General features: G+C 43.5%; 1 protein-coding gene and 1 long non-coding RNA gene across 5 annotated transcripts in view; one reads left to right on the forward strand and one right to left on the reverse strand.

Annotated features, from left to right (window-relative positions):
- INPP5A (inositol polyphosphate-5-phosphatase A) overlaps positions 1-19657 on the forward strand; it is a 295368-nt gene extending 275711 nt beyond the window's left edge. Inside the window, exons 13-16 of one of the 3 annotated variants that reach the window (XM_077350184.1) lie at positions 10494-10605; positions 16100-16168; positions 17479-17515; positions 17759-19657. In XM_077350184.1, the coding sequence (XP_077206299.1) occupies positions 10494-10605; positions 16100-16168; positions 17479-17515; positions 17759-17808 (268 nt within the window). In that variant the 3' untranslated portion in view covers positions 17809-19657. Of the gene's footprint in view, positions 1-10493; positions 10606-16099; positions 16169-17478; positions 17567-17691 lie in introns of all 3 variants that reach the window. The other 2 variants (XM_077350186.1, XM_077350185.1) reach the window with 2 other exon arrangements.
- On the reverse strand, positions 11053-16522 carry LOC143843691 (uncharacterized). Of its 2 annotated transcripts, XR_013233656.1 has the most exons (4): positions 16362-16522; positions 16014-16095; positions 14844-14905; positions 11053-14451 (listed from the first exon to the last, which is right to left on the reverse strand). It is a non-coding gene; the product is annotated as an uncharacterized LOC143843691 (long non-coding RNA). The 2 variants fall into 2 exon arrangements; XR_013233655.1 differs by lacking the exon at positions 16362-16522 and having other exon boundaries at positions 16014-16267.
- Positions 19658-23171: the final 3514 nt, after the last annotated feature.

The raw sequence follows: 23171 nt of genomic DNA on the forward strand, positions 1-23171 counted from the left end.
AAATTTCTAGGAATTCCCCAAGCTGTACCTGGCAACCTCCCCCCCCCCCAATCCTCCACCAACAGCCAGGGGGGACACAGCAGCCCTAATGCTACTTCCCTGTGGTTTCAGTTGTGATGCCCACCACTGATAAAGACTGTGCTGTTTCCCAAAATGCAGAGACTTTTCTTGTCACTGTTCCTTGACTGTCCTCTAAGATTTATAGTTGGTGAGAAAACTTTCCATATCAAAAAGGAAAGTTTTATGATAATTAGAAAGGTGGAAAACTGGTGATAAGGGCTGAAACATGGTTTTATACATCAAGAAACCCAAGGGTTTCATATAAACTCAGTTAAGAAAGCCTGATCTAGGGTTAATGGAAATCTTAATAATTATTTGCCTTTATTGAATGAATGGTTTTGGCCATTCATTTAGTATCTTACACACTCTTCTTGTGGAGCAAATCAAAGTGGGTTGAGCTACTGAGAGAATAGCATATTCAATTGCATTCCATTTTTCTTACATTTATTTGATCATGGCCATATAACTCTATGCAGCAACAAGGTCTATTATTTGAAACTTTCTTTCTTCGGTGCTGGCATGGCCATTCCAAATTTTGTTCGTCCTACATATTTTTTAAAGGTTAAATATACTTTAAGAGGACACAATAAGGTATTATTGAAATTCAAATGTTTTGCGTTTGACAATATCACCCAGGCAATTCATGGGTTAGCAATGGACATGTTTTATAACCAATAAGAACGGATTTTATGTTCTGAGAACATGACCAGGACCCAGGTGGGAGGGTGAGAGGAGTAGTCTTTAATTTTGTGATAAAGAAAAAGATCTTGTTTGCCTTTGGAAGCATTCCATTGCATCCTTCCTGCAAAGGAAGTGGGTTCACAAAGTGGGTTCACTAGCCCGTGTAGATGCGTGTCCTAGATGAATCTATAAAAGCTATTTGGAAAAATTGGATTGTGCATGATGTTAACCTTCCTTGCTTTGGCCACTACATGGTGTTTTACCCTTGCTTAATTGACACTCATACACACATCTCTTTTATTGTAACCTTTGACTCTGATTGTTAGCTTGGTCACCATGGAGTTATTCTAGTATTTGCAAGCTGCAGCTGTTTAACACATTGTACTTTAACTCCTATGTTTACAGGCCTTGTGTACCTTCCTGATTTTCTTAAATGAGAAAAACATCATGACCAGTTAGCTAACAGAGTGTCATAAAAGGTTATTAGGATTTTCCTACATGCAAAGTGGCTAACTTAATCTTGATAGCTAGAACTCTGCTACGCAGTGCAAAGGATGAGAACATGAGGAAGGCTGATAATTTATGATTGTTTGTCAAATAGAGATGTCTTTAATGAACTACGTTGATTGTGCATGTGGAATATGAATCTCTATTTTGCTTTTGGGCAACTAAAGAAATGGTAAATTAATTAGTTCTCTGATCTGTGTGAAATAGCTAGTGAGAGTCCAGCACATTGCTTGAGCAGCCAGCTACACTGACTCTTTAAAAGCTTGTTCACATTGGCTGGTTGAACATTTCTGATTAAGTATTAATAAGCAAGCTGGCTCTCATAAAGCATAATAAGAGCCTGCATAATTAAGTACATGCAACATGAGTACCATTCCTCTCCATTGGCTAGTTTATGGCCTATGACATGTACTCTGTAGGCAACTGTGAGGCTGAGAATCTTGAGACTCTCGTATTTAGGTTTTGCAAAGTACGTTTTCAGCCATCATTGTGGGGGAATCATCTAATCTGCATTCAAATGTTGTGGACAAACATATGCTTCTTTTATGACCAGAACAAACCTAAAGAAAAGTAGTGCTTACAAACACCTTCCCTTGCTTGCCAAGCACAATTGAAGGCTTGGATGAAGGCTTCATTCTAACTCCGGTTTGTCATGATGCCTGTATAAATTGGTAAATGTTTCTTTTCCAGGAACTGGGATTCTAAACCAGAGTTAAACAGTGGCTTAGAATTCCAGATTCGGAGAAAGAAGCAAATTCTGATTTACTTTTCCAGCACCCCGGCATTCCTGAAGGGATTTTTTTACCTGGACAATGGGGAGAGGGGAGGATTTCATTAATCCTTTTTTTCTTTTGCAGTAAATGTGAAAGAAATCACCATCATAATCAAGCTATTATAATATTATCTTCATGAAAATATGTTTTTAATGCCACCAATAAATAAATAGTCAAGAAGGATCCCCCACCCCCTCACACACACACACAAAGTATTAGGAATATGTTTGGATATCAAGAGGAAACAGGAAATAACTAATTAAGCACCATGCTGAATCAGGAGTTCAGGCTACTTATGCAGAGCCAGGCAGTGGCAAACCACCTCTGAACATCTCTTGCCTTGAAAACCCTACAGAGTCACCCTAATTTAGCTGTGACTGGACTATACAAACACATGCTCCCCTCCTCCATCTGTCTAAAGTTGCCAGCTTCATATTGGGAAATACCTGGAAATTTGGGGGGGGGAGCCTGAGGGGGGCGGGGTTTGGGGTACAATGCCATAGATTCCAATTTCCAAAGCAGCCATTTTCTGTAGATGAACTTATCTCTGTCAACTGAAGAGCAGTTGTAATAGCAGGAGATCCCCAACCAGTACTTGGAAGTTGATCATCCTATATCTCTTCAAAAGATATTTCTGAGTTCTAAGTAGAGAAAGCTTTAGTCTGCAATGCTAAGAACATTTTCCTGGGATAAGCCACACATAGGCGTATTATGCATGGAGGGGAAGGTCCACATTCGAGGTGGAATGGCGGCGGCTAAAATCACCAATAATGCATGCCGCAGGCGGCAGCCAGGCGCAGAGTCGACATATGCCGCCTAAAAAGATGCGTTAGTGAGATACGGAAGAAAGTGGAGCTTCCCAGGCGACCAGGGCGCAACCAGAAGCGGCTCCGGAGTGGCCGTGTGCATAATCAGGGAGGTCCGTGGTGTACAGGGCTTCTTGGTGTGCTTGCTCTCTCCGCTTCCGTGCCCTTCGGTTCTGCCGGCAGGGCCTGTGCCTGCGCGTGCTGTGGCCGCCCTGCTTGGTGGCCCAGCCTTGGTCAGCACCATGTTCGCCTCCCTTCCTGTTTGCTCTGCATCACCGCCTCATCAGCCTCAGCCAGCAGCTGCTCTGGGTTTTGCCACCGTTGCATTCGTCCCGTGCATTTGCGGTTTGCTTTGCTTCTTCCTCCTCCACGTTTTCCATGCGACCGCCAACCGCCATTTCAGTGGCCATGCATATTAGGCCATAGAAAAGAAAAAAGGGACTTATGTCTGAGTAGACCTGGTTGTGATTGTTGTCTTAATTTATACGATGTTAGCACTCATATATTAAACACATCAGTGTTGTTATTTTTATATTAAACACATCAGAGGGTTTTTCTTAAGTAAAATATGTTATGGCTGGAGTTTTGGTCAATTTTGTATGTGTTGTCCTACCAAAAGCAGATTATTCACATAACAGTGGTCATGACGTTTTTCATAATGGGTGAAAATCACCTTCCAGTCAAGTCAGTTGCAAAGCTCCCATGGATTATTACTGAACTGTTTTAAACCTTTGGTCACAATCCAAACTTCAGGGGACACTGAGATGAGCATGGAGATCAAGAATTCCCAAAGCATACACTGGTGATTCCCAAGCAAATAGTTCCATGGTTCTCAAAGCTCTACAATGTTCTCCCCATTGGAGAAAGGGATGTAAAATTTCAGTTCAGTTTATAATTTGTTGAGTTTTGTGTTATGTTTAGAGATCATTTTATTGATTGCTATAATCAAACTGCGCTTGTATTTTTTGTAAGCCTTTCTAAGCATCATGGGAAACAAGTACACAGAAAATTTCAGAATAACTGAAGCAATTGAGTCGTTCTTGGGGGAAATATATTATTGTCTTGTAACTTTTTTATAGTCACCCCATGCTGCTGAAAAATCTTGAGTAAGCTGTATCGGAGCTTTTTATTTATTTTTATTTATTATTTATTATATATTTGTACACAACCCTCCCCAAAGGCTCAAGGCGTTTCACATAAAACAGAACAGAAACAATACAGATAACTTAGATTAACAATAACTTTGGATCATTTATATTATATAAGTTGAGAAAGAATAATTGCCTGCAGAATAAGAATATAGTTATTAGACAAGCACCTTTAGCTCATTATTAAGGATGAGCACAAACCTAAAAATTCTGGTTCAGTTTGGAATCAAGCCAATAATGTTCTAAACCGGCCAGTTCACATTTCCCTTTCTTTTTTTGTTTTTAATATATTTTATTTATCTAGAAAGATACAAGAAAGTGGAAAAATATTGTATTACAAATGCAGTCTGAAGCTCTGCCCGTAAGGCTGGGAGTTCAATCCCAGCAGCCAGCTCAAGGTTGACTCAGCCTTCTATCCTTCTTCTGTTACAACTTGATTTTACTGTTCAATATAATCTAATATTGGCCTCCAATTTCTTCTGAATTCCAATGTTGATTCACTCTGTATCATATAGGCAAGTTTTGTTATTGTCCTATATTCTATCAGATCTCATTATGAATTTCCCCCCCATGTTGATGCATAAAGAATCCTAGCAGCTGTGACGCATCTCCCTTTCTTCATGGTTGGGAGAAAGAGAGGGGATCAGCCAGGAAGGGTAAATAGCAGCCATTTAACTCATCCATTTCACTTCTGCTTCAAAGCAAAACTGACGGGTTTAATGGCTGGCAGCCATGTCACCAGTTGGTGAAGCCCCTGCTGGCAGCCATTTCAACTAACAGAGAGCCAGGGTGCCTTATCAGCTGTTACGGTAAAATGGCCCAAAGCCATTTGAAACTAACAGGTCAGCTGCAGACCTACACTGTTCAGCTGTTAGGTTAGGTTTAAATGGCCAAATCAGGCCAAGTTTATGCCAGATCTTTGCATATGAACTGGTTCATGCCCATCCCTACTCATTATGTTGCAAAAGCTGCATCGGACTTACAGCCCGAGCGGGGATCCAAAAATGAGATGTAAATATTGGATTGAATAGAAGGACTTTCTCTAGTGTAATTCAGAAAAATATGACCACTCAAACCTCTGTGATTATGTTTGAGACATACCTTTATACATTCAAGTACAATAACGGCAAAGGCAATTGGATATCTATTAGGACAACAGTTATTCCGTTAGGAGCTCCCCCTCATGAAGGAGGAGATATTTAATGGGAGGTTAAGTTTGATTTTATTGCAAACTTCACTTGTGTGCTAACACTTACCGTCTAGTTTATGATGTCAGGGGACTGAAAAGAGATTAATTCACAATTTTTGTAGAAGGCCGCTCAGGCTCCTTTTGCTATAGTAGTGGTTACAACATTAGTCCAGTAATAATGATTAGCATGCACTTATTAAAAATCTAAATAAAGTTCCCATTGCACTTTAAACTTAGTTGGCAATAACAGAACCATCAAGTCAAATGTAGGCCAAGGTTCAGAATGCCTTCATAGCTCTGGCTGTACAGTGAACAGCCTAACCGAATCTTTCACAGTTTGCAACTTCCATTAGAAATCTCTGGGGCTCTTTCACTTAAGACAAGCTTCCTCAACCAGTTTTCATGGTCCCCGGATGGTAAAAAAGTTGAGAAAGGCTGACTTAGAATGTTAGATATTTTCTGTCATGGTTCCCTTTCATCTTTCTGAATGGAGAATGCAGAGATGCTTTGAAATGGAGGTGGCACAGAAAAGCGACACACTTGCCCTACACGACAATGAGATTTTGTGAGGCATATTGCTTCCAGAATCCTAGGCAGGCCAATCAGTGTCCACCTTCACATTGCATCATCCAAGCCCCTTGTTAATTGTCCTACTGGAAACTGTGAAACTGAGAAAAGGATTTGTTTGGCTATGAATGAATAAAGCAAGTGCAGACTTCTCTTTTCTGCATCGTTTACTGAACAGTATTACATTAAAAAAAAAAAAAAGATCCCTGCTGGACCAGACCAGGTAGTCCATCTTAGTCTGGAATCCTATCTCACATAATGGCCATCAGATGCTACCTTCTAGCACTGGGCTTCAGAGGTTTACTGCCTCTGAGGTACCTTTTACTGACCATGGCTAGTTGCAATTGATGGATCTCTCCTCCGTGAATTTTTTGTGCGTTAGCATTTCAGTTTCTTGGCCAACGTTTCATGGATTATCATGGGGATGTTTCTGGATGTCCAGTTGAGAAAGTGGGAATTTACTGGGAAGAGGGGTTGATGTATCAGTGGATGAAGACAGTAGTACGGACGAGACGTACACCACAAATAGAAAGCAATTTTACAACACCGTAAGTATGACTCAGGTGAAATTTCCACTTTCTCAGCTGGATCTCCATTAAACACACACACGTCTTTCATTGCCTGCTCCAGCCAGAATAATGAGGATATAGAAGTTTGGTTCCAGAATAGCATAAAACATTTGAATCATAGTACTTAACAAAAGTGCCAAAAATCATCCCGTCTGTTTTGCCACAAGAACTGCCTTTTCTCAATCTAGCAGAAAGACCGTCGGCATACTTAAGCAGCCTCATTCTTGGAATACCTATGAGAGGAACTAGCCTTAGCTCTATCTGTTGATATGAATTAGCAAAAGGTCCCAGGGAAGGATGTATAGGAATCAGTGAGCAGGGCCTCACAGTCGAGGGTCTGGCCAGGCAGTGCACTCTGGATAATGCACAAGGAATGTGGAACTATCTATGGCTAGCATTGCCTTCCTTCATTAATGGATGTGATACATTTGCTTTTAATATTATTTTAAACTTTTTTATATATTTTAATATTAATATATTTATATTATATTTGTTGTTGCTACCCAGTTTGGGTCTTGACTATTTTCAGAGAAAGACAGGAAGATAAATATCCCAGTCATTGTATTAAATGCCAGCATCCATGTTAAATATCCAGAGGATTTTTTTTTTGGAGGGGGGGGGGGAAACTAAACAGTGACGATGTAGATGACAAATATGAAACTCTGTAAGACTTGCTCTCCCCCATATGTGCTGTGCGGTCCATGAAGCAGAATAGTTATTCCTGCGAAAAGGGTGAAGCATATATAGAATATGATTGACTTGTACAACTTCTCTGATACAAAGTGTTGTCTTTGTTATGGCAAGTTCATGCACAACTTAAAAAGAGAGGGTGATATTAATGTGCCGCTTGCAAAAGTCAGCCCTTAAAACTGCAGACAAAGAGCTTCTACTAGCAAGACTATGACATCATCAAAGCCTCCTACGGACACTCAGAAATAAGCTGTACTTCTGTATGGCAGTGAAGCAGCAAATTGAATTCTCATAATATGTTTTGAAAATGAGTCTTGTTAGGTTTGATGAGGTGGAAAAGGTACTGAGTTCACTGGTTTGTTCCAATACATTCAGTACACTTTAGCTGGCTGTTTGCCATGGCTAATCTTTTTAATGGCAGTGTAGCTTGTAAACCCATTTGGTGGAGAGCTATGCATCTCAGTTTTATAATATCACACCAAGTAGGGTGGTAAATAAGTTTCTCTTCAAGCATGAAGGCATTTTCTGTTTCAATCCCACAAATCTTATTGTAAAATTCCTCATCTTGAAAGCTCACCCCCCAATGATTCCTTTTTGAAATCGGCAATAAGCAAAATGGATTTCAGTCCACTTTTTGTATTTATGTATTTATTGTTTTTGTTTTCCAAGTACACTTCCCGTGTTCTTGCCTTTCACTGGCTAATGAATAATAAAACAAGAATACCCAAGTCCAAAGACTTCTGTGAATTACACTGTGTGGTCTCTATATGGCTGCTCATCCCTGAATGAATGGAGTTTGCAGAAATTTCATCAACATTAGCTCTTAATAATCAAGGGAGAATGAAACACATGGAAAAGAAAGAGAGAGAGGGTGCCCTTCCCCCCCCCTCGTATCTGCCTCAGTTTTCTCTCCTTAAAGACTACTTTGGGTCACAAAATTAGTCCCAGGTAGCTGCCCCTCACCAAAAAAATTACAAATAAGGTCTGAAATCATAAAGTGGGTTACTAGATCTGTTCTACACACCTGACCCTTTTCCTGCTTGAAACTTTCAAAGTCTTCAAAGTGCCCTTCTCCCGTCCCCAGCTACTGTTTCCCCACAGCCAGTTAAATCTCTGACAAAGCGTATGGGGTTAGATCCATGCAGCTGTTCCACTGCATCAAGTGGGAGAAGGGGCCAATTTTGCCCAGTTTTGTCAGGCATCGGGGGATGCATATGGACCCAAAGAACCACTAGGGATGAGGCTGCAGTAAGGAAGAGAATCTTGCGCCAGTGGAAAAACTGGTTGGATCCAACCCACTGTTAAATGCCTCTACAAGGGATGTGCAGTTTGGCCCACAATATGTCTAGGGTTTCCTGAGTCCTATCAAGTTGCCATTCGTATTTGTCAAGCTAAAAAAATATTCTCTTAGCAAGACCATATTAACTGTTCTCCTCAATGGCTTCTTTCCTGGGATTCTGCCTGTGTTGTGTCTGTCTTGTGTCTTCATGTTACAATATGCTGGCTGCTGAATAACATGAGTTTGTATAAGCATTTGTGGAATGAGGTAGACAGTCATCTGAGAAAGCTTCCATCATGATAAATCTGTTAGCCTTTAAAGTATCACAAGATTATTTGTGATGCAGTAACAGACTCCTTTGGAATCTCTTAGAAGTTTTGGAGAACCAGTGTGGTGTAGTGATTAAGAGCAGTGGACTCTAATCCGGAAAACCAGGTTTGATTCCCCACCCCTCCACATGCTGTGTGACTCTGGACCAGCTGTTGTTCTCATAGAGCTGTTCTTGCAGAGTAATTCTATCAGAACTCTCTCAACCCCATCTCCCTCACAGGATGTCTCTCGTGTAGAGAGGAAGGGAAAGGTATTTGTAAGCCGTTTTGTGACTCATTCAGGTAGCAAAAATTGGGTTATAAATAACCAGCTCTTCTCCTCTTCTTTATTTTGGTTAATTTTGCTCAAATAACAGGTAAATAATCACTCCTGGTCCCAAATACAAGGAACTTATCAAATACAGAATATAGCATGACCATGATCTCTTGCCAGAGGGCTAATTTTGGAGGTGGTCAGATCAAGAATACTGCTCTTTCTCATCTCATCTCCTTTTCACTTGTTCCTTTGTGCCTGCCTGTGACTTCATGTCCATCGCCACTATCAGATGTAACAACAGGTCATGGAATGCAGATCAGCTTAGGTCTTCCTTAGCCAGTGATTCAGCACTGCATCAGAAAAACAAAATCTAATGCTACTAAACCACTACTACTAAACAGGAATTGATTAAAAAGTGGGTATCCTGAAATAGATAAGTATCGTTCCTTCCACATCAGTACATGAATCTCACCAGGCAAATCTCGTGGCCAATGCAGCATCTCTAGAATTGTTGTCTACATAATGGGGACCAACATGAGCCTGGGACTTTGTCTCCTAAATTAGTAGTGAATCTAATTTCCAAGAGAACCATGCAATTGTGTAAGTATATACACCTAGAAAGGTAAGAATATACACCTAGAAATGGCAGGTACATCATTAAGACATCATTAACATCATTAATGCTCAAGAGCAATCCATGATTGGTTATTGAGTGTACACTGGTTTAAAAATCCAAGTTACATAAGGTGTGTGTATCTCTGTGTGTGCCATGTCAGTATAGTTGAATGAAAAGCATCCATTCTTAGATAAGAACTGGGGGGGGGGGTTACATCCTGCTTTTTACTACCCGAAGGAGTCTCAAGGTGTCTTACAATTGTCTGTTCTTCCTCTCCCCACAACAGAAATCATGTGAGTGAGGTAGGTCTGAGGGACCTCTGAGAGGAATTGTAACTGGCCCAAAGTCACCCAGCTGGCTGCATGGAAGAGTGGGGAATCAAACCCGGCTCTCCAGATGAGGGGCCACTGCTCTTAACCACTACTCTACTTGGTGTCCTGACTCAAGCAGGCCCTGCAGTGTTACCAGTGGCCCATCAAGAACCTTGCTAGTAAGTTGATGGGTTGTCAGCCCACAGGCAGGGCCTGGAGATCTCCTGGTATTACAGGTGATCTCCAGATGACAAAGATCAGTTCCCCTAGAGAAAATGGCTGCTTTAAATTGTGGACTCTATGGCATTATAGCTACAGTTCATCACTGAACCCTGCCTTCCCCACCCCCCGAAATATTTAGGGATGTACTAATCCAGAGTTGACAATCTTAGGACCACTCCACCTGGGAACCATTTGATATTTTCTTGAGAGTCCCAATAAACCTGCAGGATCATACCTTAACCTTGAGAATTAGTGATGGGTAAGTACTACGTTTATATGGTGGTCATCTATATATTGTAATCTTGTGGGCAAGGTGTGTTTTTTACAGCATGGAGACATTTTAGGTGGTCTATAAATAACACCTACATTTTTAAAGGGAGAAACCCTACTGATTTTAATAGACTCAATGACTGACAAGTTCTCTTTGCAATCATTTTAAATTGTTTGGTTCTCGCAGATGTTACATTTACTTTTTTTCCCCTTCCCACAGCTATCCATATAGTGAAGATTGTAGCCAGGGAATGCAGTACATGAACACTAGATGTCCAGCTTGGTGTGACAGGATCTTGATGTCACATTCTGCCAAAGAGCTGATTCTAAAGGTAAGAACAGCTTGAAAACTGAAATGGGAGGAAACTAAAAAGCTAATACAGTCTGATGACAGACGGACAGTGGTGGCGGTGAAAAGTTTCTGGTTCTTGTCATTTAGGAGAAGGGATGAGGATGGATAAGAATCTACTAAAAGAGAAAGTATAGAGTGTAGTGTTTTTCTTTTGTGTAGAATTCTGGAACTTGGAACTTAAAATATAGTTGTTAAAATAGCCTGGAGCTAATTTAGTCAAATCTAATAAATAAGTTGGATGGGTTGATGTATGTGAGAGGTTCACAAGTCTCCCCCAGGTGGTACTACAAAATGCTCCCTGAAACAGGAGGCAAGGGACCCTCCCCCATGAATAGTTGGGGAGGGGGGTAGGATTTGGATATCTCCTACAGAAAGGAGGGGTAAGGAGAAACTCTCTCACACACACTTAAGGAAATCTTGGTGGGATCTTAGGTAGTTACCTTCACAAATAACTTATTTTCAATTTCAAATTCAGTGATTATCAAATGCTGAAATTATAATGTGTGTTTACCTAGTATGCTTCCTCTGTCACCTTTAGAGAGTATTGGCACTTGCTAATCATTCAGTCCTGACTCCAGGGTTGATGGATTTATTTATTTATTTAAATAATATCCTACGGGCAGCTCACAAATCATGATTCCAAACATCATTAAAAGCAATATAAAATCCCAAATAACCCTCTCCTCCCTAGTAAATTGCTAAGTTTGCTTAGGAGGTCATTCTTCGTCTAGTAATGTGGGTGAAACCATAGAATAGAAATGTTGCTAGTATGCTTTGAAAAAGATAGACCATGATAAAGAATTGAGAAGTTAGAAGGTCATTTTTCTCTCAATTATTTACAACTCTTTTAGCCAGTCTTGAGAGATCCAAGTCCCATTACCTGAATGCATTCCTGATGCCTCATAGAACTCCATGTCATGCCTGTTTATTAGCTAGACATTTTGAATGTCCTCCAGGCAATTCAAATAAATGAAGTTGTATTGCATTTCAATTAATTAACTTAAAGAGTTACTTTCCTTTGTTTCAGTGTTCGATTCAGAAACGTGATTTAACAGGGGTATGGATGCCACCCAGATGCCATCCAATTATTCTTTCCAAAGCCCCTAACCCCCCCCACACACACACACACAACACAGTGTGGGGCCAGGCCAAACTATAGGCAACAGCTAGCTGATAGGAAGTACTTGGGATTGTCATATGGGCCATTTCCCAAAGACAAGCATTTATAGAGTACTAGTATCAAAGCCCATTTTAAAAATGGGCTTTGAAAGGGCAGGCCGGCAGGAGGGTGTGAGAGGGTGGCCATGGCTCCCTTTGGCCTGCAAAGTGGGCTGCAAACTCTCCCCCCCCCCCAGCTCCCTCCCAGCAGGAGCGTACCTGTAGGCCGCAAAGCCCTGTTGCTGCTTCTCTCCTCGTGGGCGACAATGGAGGCCGCAGCCACAAGGCTTCTAGCAGGCAAGGAGGGAGGGTGGGAGCTGGAGGGGGAGGGCCAATCAGGGTGGACCTGGACAGTCTCCTGTTTCGCAAATATATAAGGGAGCGAAATAATGTTAAGGATTAGATAAGCACTTCCCAGCAATTACTATCCATGTACTTAAGCACTCTCAGGGGTGTACATTCTAGAAATAACTGCCTCCAGGATTATAACCTGTACATTATTAATGTAATTTTGTATTGTTTATACATGTTGCTGTATGGTGCCTAGATCTTCAGGCATGTTCTACATAATAAACATTACCCTGGTGTTGCTAAACTGCTGCCATACAGTGGGGACTTAAGTGTTTAGACCAACTCTCCATATTTTGGAGCAAATTCACATGTCAGGAGTGAGGCCATGGCTCAATGATCAGAGCATCTGCTTGGCGTGCATAAGGTCCCAAGTCCAAGGCCTGGAATCTCCAATTAAAAATGGCCAGTCAGTAGGTGATGCAGAAGACCTCTGATACATTTGCAGAGCCTGAGTAGACAGTGTAGACTCTGATGGACCAATGGTCAAGTTTCATCTTGATCTGTCCTGAAGTCTCTTCTGAAAGTGAACTGTGAACTGAGAGGCGGTGAATTACCCTCTGGTCATGTTTTGAAACAAAACCAATCCAGAATACCAAAAATAGCACAGTAAACATTGTTTTGGGTCAATGTCACCATTTATACAGTGCTTATGTAAGAGGAAGAGTACATAGATCAGTGGCAGAGCAGCTGATTTATCTGTAGAAGATCCCATGTTCAATCCCCAGCAGTTAAAAAAGGTCTGAGCATATATTATACAAAATACCTCTACCTGGGACCATGGAGAGTTTCTGCCAGCCAGAGTAGACAACGCTGAGCTTGATAGATCCTGACTCAGTATAAAGCAGCTTCTTGTATTCATATGAATTGACCCTGATGTTACCATTTAGATTGGAGAACTGTTAAATGAACTGGGCCTTTATGCTCATGCTCAAAGTTTTTCTTTCTTCAGCCCTGTTTAGCTTATGCTAAATCCAGGTGTTTTGGGGGGGTGTGGTTCGGTAACAATCAAAACAAAATTACAGATGCTAGTTTAGTCCAGTGGGCAGAGAGCCACTTTCCTTCGGCAAACAGGCAGTTCTTTTGTGCAGGACGATTATTTATCCATTTACTTCATTTCTATGCCCTCTTCCTCCCTTTTGTGAACCTAAAGTAGCTTACACCACTCTCTTCTCCTCCCCGTAAGTTAAGTTAATGTTTTGTCTGACTGGACTGAGGTCCTCCAGCAAGATTCCTTGGCAGACTAGGATATTTACACTTCTGTCTCTCCGTTGCCCCATCTACAAAATGGGAGCGCCCACCCAGGGTAATTTGGAGGGCCCAGACAAATGTATAAGAGGGCAATAGACAAGTCACATTTTAGCCCGCAGGTTTAGACTCCTTTGTTTGTAGAGGGGCAGTGGCTTCTCGCTGTGCCCAAATTAGCAGGTAGCCCCGCATGCTAGACTCTGCGCACTATGCTTTGCAGATTGTACAGACATGGGGCTGTAAACAGCTTTAGCACCACCTCATCTATCATGCCATGGTCGGTTACCTCCCCAGCATGTTATTTTATGCTTGCTGAGCCCTAACACACCAAAGGTTGACACTGCACGGGAGTTGCGGAGCTGCCTGAGAGCATAGCATAATGAATGCTCAGCTGAGTGGAGCCTGTTTCTGTTCGCCCGCTGCTGTAATTTGTTTATCTGTCTAAAGATTATGCACTTGAAAATCCACAATTTGATGCTGCCTTTGTAAATTATCAAGTCGCTTTTTGATGAATGTATCCCCACTTCCTCTGGCGGTGGCATTATGAGCTTGAAATATTGGAAAGTGCTCATGCATACAATGCAGAAGGTTAAGCTTTTTCATATGTCTCTCTCTCTTTCTCTGTATATAGAGAGATAGATAGATGGATAGATATACATAGATATATTGCCAGGCAAGCACACTAGAAAGCAAATATGACCTTAAGCTTCCTTACTGCATTAAAGATAATTCAATTTTAACTTTATAGTCCCAAATATGGCTGTTTATATAGAAAGTTCTTGCCCAGTCAAACTTGACTGATTACAGATGAGCAAAAACCTGACTGTTTTTCATCTGAAATAAATGAGGACGGGAAAGTATGTGCGAGGGCAGCTGGCGTTCGTGAGCATGTATGACGATCCAGGGGGAGATGGGTGTAGGTTCCAGATTTAATTATCCTGCGGTTTAACCAGCTTGAGAAATTGCAAGTCAGGCTCTCTCTCTCCCCCTTTCTCTCTCTCCCTCTTAAGTAATTGCTTTAGCAGGGTCATTATGCCAGATAAACAAAGCAGACGGTCATCTGTGGTCGATGCTGTGTCGATTTCATTATTTGTTTGAAGAGAAGAAGGGAAGAGAAAGGGAATCAAGAGTGAGCATAGGGCAGTGTAGAAATAATTCATAGGTTTGATTTGGGGAAGGAATAGATCACTCATCCATTGCTTCTTTTGACGTCGGGATAAAAATCCAAAATCCCACCTACAAGTTGATGATAAAATTCCCTGTTTATTTTCATCGGTTCCTTCCACCCTCCATTTCGAAACTCTCTCCAAAGCACTGTATGCCCTACCAAAATCAAAGAGACTTTTATTTCCTAATCAATACGCTTAAAATTCAAAGAAGGAAGATAAATGTCTTCCGATAAGTGACAACTTGGGACATATTTCTTCCCTTCCCCCTCCACCCGTCCATTCTTTGTTAACTCACCTTAAACTCCTCAGTTTGTTCTGTGTTCTCACTTTCTGTGCAGCAGCAGAATCTAATGAGATCTAGGCATCAAATTGGGTAATAGGGTTAGGGATGAAAGCATTAATCACCAGATCAAGGGGGCTAATTGATGAAAGCGAGTAATCGTGGACTTGAATATACAGGCTCAAACACCAGGAGGACTGACAAGCGTTTCCAGCAGAGAACACCAGAGGAAAATAGCCCAAGTACATCTCTCAATATAATGCTCTGCATTGAACACCCCTGATTCGGAAAAAAAAATGGCAAGGTGTTAAGCCAAAACCCCTCTAGGAAATAATGCAACCTGAATCCAAGGGCAAGCAATTCATTAAAATCAGGAGATGAGAATCACCTACACAACCATACTGGCATTTATTGTAATTGGTTAATTAATTGGCCAGTGAACATCAAGCTAGTTAATTGATTCGCTGCTTTGATCACTTGATACCCCCCAGCCTGCATACCTGCTTCTCACCACCAGTCTTATTTAGCCCAATTAAACCATGTTTCAAGTCACATGGGAAGAGGTTAAACATGTGTTCAGTTCTTGTATTGACATCAAGGATCATAATTACCTTTAAGCTTGGATGATGCCATAAAATATTAATACATTGGTTGAGGGGGGCGAATAAGAGAATTCACTTAATGTGCAATAAAAAAAAATCTCCCAAGAATCAATCAAAAGATTTTCCTGTTGAAACTTTTTGGGGGACAATGTTCAAAAACTTTTATGAATGCAGATATGGAAGAGGTTAGGTTTCCCCCATTTTAAACAAACTGACTAGGGATATGATCCCCCCTGAACACAGTGGGCTCTACTTCTGAGTAGGCATGCCTCGGTTTGCACTACCGAACTTCCAGAGGAGTCTGCAGTCTCTTTGGGATTTAACGATGTTGCACATCCTCAGAAATGGAGCAAGCTGGCCACTCATCTAGCTGGGGGCTCCTCCCTCGATTTGTGGGCTGAGTAATATTTGACTCGAGTCAGGATATCCCTCATTTCCTTGCAAGAGAGCTGGACTGATTTCTAGGGACTTTGCTTCCTAATAGAGCTTGGAGTGTTAGCTGGAGGGGAAAAGGGGAGAGCCCGACCTCCCCCCCCCTCCACTGTTGCGCCGCGTTCTCCTGGGGGGGGGTCCATTTACATACCTGTGACTTTGATCTGGGCGCCAGCCTTTCCCGAGGGGACTCCGCGCTGACTCGAGGCTTCTTTGTGTGTGTGTGTTTCCACCTAGTCAGAAAACGACGAGAAGCAAGTGGTGTATGACCATATTGGACCAAACGTCTGCATGGGGGACCACAAGGTAACTTCGCCCAATTCTGGTCGCCGTGTGTGTGTGTTTGTGAGTGTCGATTCAGCCGATTGGGGGGGGGGGAGGTATTGAGATTCGCTGGAAACGGAGCCGACGTTCCTTACTTTGGCGTAAGTCCCATTGAGTGACCGAAGTGGCGGAAATCGGCTCGAAGGGGGGGGGGGGGCGCCTGAAACCCACGCACCAGGGGCCCTGAAAGGCGCGTGGGGAGGCAGCGCGTCGGTGTCGGGGAGCGGTGCGCCGCTGCGGTCGCTGCCGGCCGCGGAGGGCGATCTCTGCCCGGGGATCCGGCGGCTGCCCGTTGCCGAGCGTCCAGGAGCGGCGTTCCCGGGAAGGCGTTACCGGGGGTGGGGGGGTCTCGGCCCGGAAGACGCGCTGTCCTGGGGGGGGGGCTGGGGGCTCCGAGCTGGTGCCCAGGACGGGCGCGGAGGGGGGTGTTAGAGGTCGGGTGTGCGCAGGCGGCACGAAGGGAGGGCACTTCAGACCCACAGGTGCCCTTAGCCAAAGGGCGGCCCTCTGCAATCCGGGAAGGGATTCAGGACCGGTTAGCAGTCCTAAGACATCACCTTTAGCAGAGGGTGAGCCCACTAAAGTCAGCGGGACTTACTCCTGAGTAAAGGTGCGTGGGCTGGCACTGCCCCTCTGCCAGAGGGACAATTGGACCCTTCCTCCGGCTTGCCTGCTAGTCACTTTCGGTAGTTTCGTTTCTCCCACTGCCCTGTCCGCGCTGTTCTTTTATAAGCGCGACCTGGTCAGCTCACAGAAACGAAGCGGGGTCGGGTAGTCCCCCAAAGGGAGACCCCCAAGGCAATCCAGGGTTGCTTGGCAGAGGCAGGCAATGGCGAAACTACCTCTGAGCGCCTCTTGCCTTGAAAACCCTGCGACTTGGCAGTGCTTCCACCACCCAGGCAGGACGGCAGAGGCAGATGGGCACTTTCACAGGTGCGAAATAATGCAGTGTTCAGTCCGCTTCACTGACCTTTTGCACACAGCAAAACCCACTTGCATCCAAAGTGGGTTGAAAGCGGAAGCATGTCTGTAAGTGCCTAATCTCCCCCCAGTTCAGTCGGGAGGGCTTGCTTCCTGAGGATGGGAGCCAAAAAGGAAGCTCGTGCTTAGGATAAGGCTAATTTTTATTTTATTTTATTTTTCCCCCTGCGATTATCCGGGCAGGACAAAGGGGGGACTTAATCCCACTCAGCTTTTCATGCTGGGCCATGTGGGTGCAGATGCTGCTGCAGGGGTTGGGGGGGGACAGCCCCACCTGCTAACCTCTCTCTTCTGTCCCTCCCTCTCCGCAGCCAGTGTTCCTGTCCTTTCGAATAGCCACTGGGGCAGGTAAACCTATTGCCAATGTGCACAAGTGTTGTGTCGTGCAGTGATGTGGTGGTAAATATCACATTAGAACTTCTCTTACTTTCCCTCTCCCCTTTTCCCCTACACTTTCCTTTCCCCCTCCCCCCCCAAAAAATCCTCTTTTTCCCCCTTTCTCCCATTTTTGTGGGGGGGATTAGTCTTTCTTTAAAATGAACAAAGGGGGGGAAAGCAAGCCAACCAAATGCCCCATCACTTCTGCAACAGGGAAAAGATGCCTCCGAAATGAGAAGATCTTTCGGGAAAGTTCCTTGTAGCGAGGAGGAGGAGGAGGAGGAGGAAGGCCTCGGAGGTCCATCTCATCGCAGAAACCTGAGACATTGCTCCTTGGAGTCTTGTGTGCCACCTTCCCAGCCTTTTGGTTAGAATTGTCATTCCTGTTTCATGATGTTGACCATACACTATCTTCTGGCGTCTGGACTTTAGTCCCAGAAAAGGAAAAAGAAAAGGAAAAAAAAAAACACAGAACTCTCATACCTCACCGTCTTGTATATTCCTGTGACATCAACTGTGGGATTTTATTTTTATATGGAGATGCATCTTCTATGCCCCAAATCCAGTTGCCAAAAGGAAGAGAGAAAAGATTATCTCCTTATTCCGAAGTTCTTGTGTTTTAGACTTCACTGTGCTGTTTTTTTTTTAAGTTTGTCAATGTGAAATTATATATAATATTCAACGTTAGGACATTTTCCATCACCCTTCTCTCGCTTAATGCCAGGTTGGGAATTTTGTACATTACCTTGTATAGGAAGTCCTGGTGCATTGTTACTCCTTAACCAAGATTTACTGTTCCTGTGATTGGGGGGGGGGGGATTAAGTTTAGAGGGTTGAAGGATTTTATTTTTTGTCATTTTTATAGACGTCTTTGTTTTCCCAATGTTCTTTACTATACTGCCATGCCCCATGGTTTTTGAATCACACACAACAGCAGCTGCTTTCTATACATACCTGTACATATTTATATATTTCTATGTGAGTGTGTATAGATGATATATATATACACAGATATAGATATAATTTATAATTATAAATGTTTGCCCCCTTCCTGCTTGTAAAAAAAAATTAGCCTTTTCCAGAATAGCCGGGATGTATGTACACCTTGGGTGGCAGGAAATCCTGTTGACTTTATTGGGCTTACATTTCCAAACCAACCGGGTTAGGATCTAAGTGCAGAAACACTGTGGTTTATTCCCCCCTCCCTATCCTAAAACATGTCTACTCCGAATGAAAAGCCATCGCAGCCAGATCCTAACCATGTTGAGCTGAAAAGAATGCCCATTGAAATTTGTCAGACCCAACAGACTGATGCTTAATGGATGTTTACTTGGGAGTTAGTGGGCTGAGGCTAAGGCAATGAATTGGCATTCAGGTCCTTGGGCTTTACCTCCGAGTAACTTTACCTCCAAGTAACCGTACAAAGGATCAGGCTGAGCGCAGCATGTTTCAGATCCTAATCTTTTTAAGATAGGGGGTCCAGTTTGCAGAAATGCCAATGGACTTGTACGGACTGTTTAGGATCCTGGTATCCCAAAAGCCAGATCAGCCAAAGGGTGTCTCCGCCCCCAGTGTGTATATACATTGAACCAGGGCCCTTCCCCATCCACCTGCTATAGTCACGTATTTAAGCATAAAATTCTGGTGCCAAGTATTCGCTAAATCCAAGAAGAAGATGGGAGGAAAGTAGACAAGTCCCGCATCAAGGCAGCAACTTTCTACTGTGTAGTTCACTAGCTTTGAAGAGGAAAACAGGGATGGATAGGGATCTCGCCCTCGCCGAGTCTGGTGGGTCAGTCTGTCTGTCTCTCCTCTCTTCCACCTCTAAGAGCAGCATTACAAAGTGATTAGAAACACAAATGGAGGGAGAAGGTATTGATTGCAATTCAAACACTACCCAGTTCAGAGTGGGGAGAGGGAAAGGGGGGAGGGTGAATTATAATTCCCCCCCCCAGCTAGATTTGCTCCCCCTTCTCCAGACTGGAGTCAAAGGCACACCAAAGGGTAGAGCCAGGTGGGGCTGTTTGGGAGAGAGTTTGCGTTTTCGTCTGTTCCACATGGGAAGGAGCACTCTGGTTCTCAAGCAATAAAACTGATCATGGTGAAAAACAAGACTGGCTGGCCGTGTTGCTCTTCCCCTTGGAGAAACTGTGGTGCTCTGCCCTCCATGGCATGCAAGTCAAGTGGCCGGGGGATATCCGCCAAGGGGTGGGGTCATCCCTGCTGGGGGGGGGGGAATTGGCTGTGTGGGAGATGTTTTATGCACATGCTCAGACACACTTTCTTTCTTGCCGCTATCCGGATTTCAAGGCTAAACATGTTAGGCTGTTTAAAAGCAGACGGCCAGGCTAAACTGGGGTGGGCACAGTGGGGTGGAGGGAGGGAAAATACTCCACCCGTATGCCAGTTTTGACACTCAGAGGAATGGGGAAGCAGGGACTTGTCGATCACCTTCTCGTTTTCCTCTTTCGCGACTCCATCCACCATCTGCTAAGCACAGTACAATGAAATATCTGTCCGCTTCCAGGCAGAGGCATTCATCGTGCGGCTCTGCAAACTGGTGTTCAGAAATAGTTCCTTCCAATAAGAAGAAAATGCAAACAACTCGAATCCTTTGCCCAGGAGGAAGTCCCACTGAATGCAGGGACACAGACATTCCAAGCAAGCAGGTTTAGGGTCAAGCCAGGCTCAGTACAGCAAAAGAGCATCTCTCTACTTTACCCTACTGGATCATTTGTAAATATAATGCCAGGTTAGGGCTTGGCCCTTTGAACATTTACTAGAAGTAATTTCCACTGAGTTTTTTTCTCCAGACATGTGTACATGGATCACAGTCCCCTTTTAAGGGAGAAAAGTATACAGTCCTAAAGGGGGGGGAGGAGAATTGCATTTACATCCAGTGAACATTGATAGGTGTGTATTTAAATCTGGAGTACAAGTTGCCTGCCCTGCCCTGAGTAACTGAGGCGAGCCTGATCCGGTCCACTCTCAGAAGCTAAGCAAGGTCAGCCCTGCTTAGTAATCGAGACCAGCAAGGTATACCAGGGTCTCTATATGCAGAGGCAGACAATGGCAAATCAGTTCTGAATGTCTCTTGGATCGAAAACCCTATTGGGTCACCATAAATTGGATGCAGTTCGATGGCAACATTTTCCTTACATGATTATTCTGGCTTAACTGGAGTGTTAGCTAGCATATTTTCAACTGCTGTCTGGAGCTGGAATTTTAAAACTCTAAAAATACTGCTGATAAATTAATTTTATTACGTCTTTCCTCCCCTACACACACACACACACACACACAATTTTTTAAAACTTATCTATAATCCCTTCCAGTGGTCTCAAGGACTTTAGGCTATGATTGGTAGAACTTTTTATATTTGATTTCGAGCCTCTCATTCATCTGGAAATTTCGTTTTGGTTCACCAAGTAGAGCAAAATCCCTGTGCATCAGGCAGTGAGACAGCATGGGAGATTCTGAGCCCTGGGAGGCTGCTGCAGGCTTGCCATTGAAGAAAACACCATCACTACCATCAAACAATCAAAGCTTCCAAGAGAAATAAAAACTTCAAGCATCTGTCTGGCACAAACACCTTTCCAAACACTGTTGCTTTTGCAGGACAAGAGTTTCCATTTAATTATTTTGAGGCAATACAAAGGTTAATTTTTATTTTTTATAGAGAACTCTGTCTCTTTCGTTGGTGATGCTTGTTATTTAGGTGCTTGTGGGCATTGTTTGTTTTTTTAAAAGCAATGAGCCAGGCCTGCTCAGTTGCCACTAACCAGGTCACATACCACCTACCATCCATGCAGAGTCACCTTCCAAGGGCTGGATAAGCTTGATTTTGCTACAAAAACAGGCATGTTGTAATCTGCTCAGCAGTGCATGAGGCCTGTTCTCTCTCATGCTGACTTAGAGAAAGTTCCATCCCAATAAAAGAGAACTGTTTCAGTTTAGCTGAGTATACAGTTGCCACTCTAGATCCTGGGAACGCTCTGTTATAGTTTCATGAGCAGTGAAGAAGAGAGGTTTTTTGTGGGTAAGGGTGGAATGGTAGGATATTACTCGGTCACATAGATCTTGGAAGGTAAGCAGGATCAGCCCTTGGATGAGCGACCACCATGGAAGACTCTGCCAAAGAAGGCAATGGCAACTCACCTCTGCTTCTCACTTGCCTTGAAAGCCCCTTGCTGGAGTCACCTTACGTCAGTTCCAACTTGCTAGTACATCCAACCTGCTAGCATACAGTCTATAAAATGGGACACTGCATGTCAAATCTGCCCTTCAACATCACCTGTACTGTGCATCCATTAACTTAATGGAATATGGATAGTGGAACTGCACCCAGAATATTCCAACATTTAGGTAGCAAAAGGTAAGTATTTTGTGTGTTTCATGAATTATACTACAAATGCTGACGAAGTAGAGCAAAATCCCTGTGCATCAGGCACTGAGACACACTGGGGGATTAAGAGAGTCCTAAAGCTGCTTTAAATGGATCCAAATCCCTAATTTGGCAAATCTCAGCAAGCAGCTGCTTCCATAGTTTGGTAGCCACCATACAGAAAACCTATCTGCAACAGCTGGCAGCCCACCAGAGGGAGGAGCCATTAAAGTTTCCCTAAACTGGATCTTCACAAACAGGAACATGCCTCGTGCCCTTGGCTATCCAACACCCAGACTATAGCTTTCAACAAGCTTCTTGAATTCAGCTCAGACATCAACTGGTATCCAGTGGAGTTGACCTGGTGTTCTCAATGTACATTTGGAGACAAATCTGTTACAACTTCCCAGTCTTCAAAAGGCAGCCTCTCAAGAGTGCATTAATGTCATCCATGTGGGACATTATTAAGGATGCACCACAGTGGCCAAGTCAGGCAAGGTGAAATTGGCTAGTCAGACAAAGTAAATAAGGTGTCCCTTCCCCCAGCCTGCTTCCCATTCAGGAAACCTGGATCTAGAAGCACTGGTACACCTGCAGTTTCCAGAGGAGTGTGACCCTCCCCCTGCCCAATTTAGGCCAGGCATTTCCACCACACTACCCATTCTAAGACTACCTAACATCAGCAACTGCCTTGTATTGATGAAAATTGTTTCTTCACTTTAACCTGGCAAATCTTCAGGGTTCATTTGTGACAGTGGCAGAACAATTTAAAAAGGGACGCCTTGTACAGATGTTTTGTTGGGAGGGGGAATGCTCTAGCTGCATAGCAGCAGCAGGTTAGCAGAAGAAGAGTTAGTTCTTATATGCCGCTTTTCTCTACCCAAAGGAGGTTCAAAGCGGCTTACAGTCGCCTTCCTTTTCCTCTTCCCACAACAGACACCCTGTGAGGTGGGTGAGGCTGAGAGAGCCCTGATATCACTACTCAGTCAGAACAGCTTTATCAGTGCCGTGGCGAGCCCAAGGTCACCCAGCTGGCTGCATGTGGGGGAGCGCAGAATCGAACCCGGCATGCTAGATTAGAAGTCCGCACTCCTAACCACTACACCAAACTGGCTCTCTTAGAGCATGAACATGCCCCATGTAGACCCTGGCTGTGCAATCTGTACATTCTATTTCCCCACAGTACACCTTTCACTACAGGGGGTTATATACATATTCAACATCCTGCATGTACTCACAGAA

The sequence above is a fragment of the Paroedura picta genome, chromosome 8, assembly GCF_049243985.1.
Source record: "Paroedura picta isolate Pp20150507F chromosome 8, Ppicta_v3.0, whole genome shotgun sequence".
Classification (NCBI taxonomy): Eukaryota; Metazoa; Chordata; class Lepidosauria; order Squamata; family Gekkonidae; genus Paroedura; species Paroedura picta.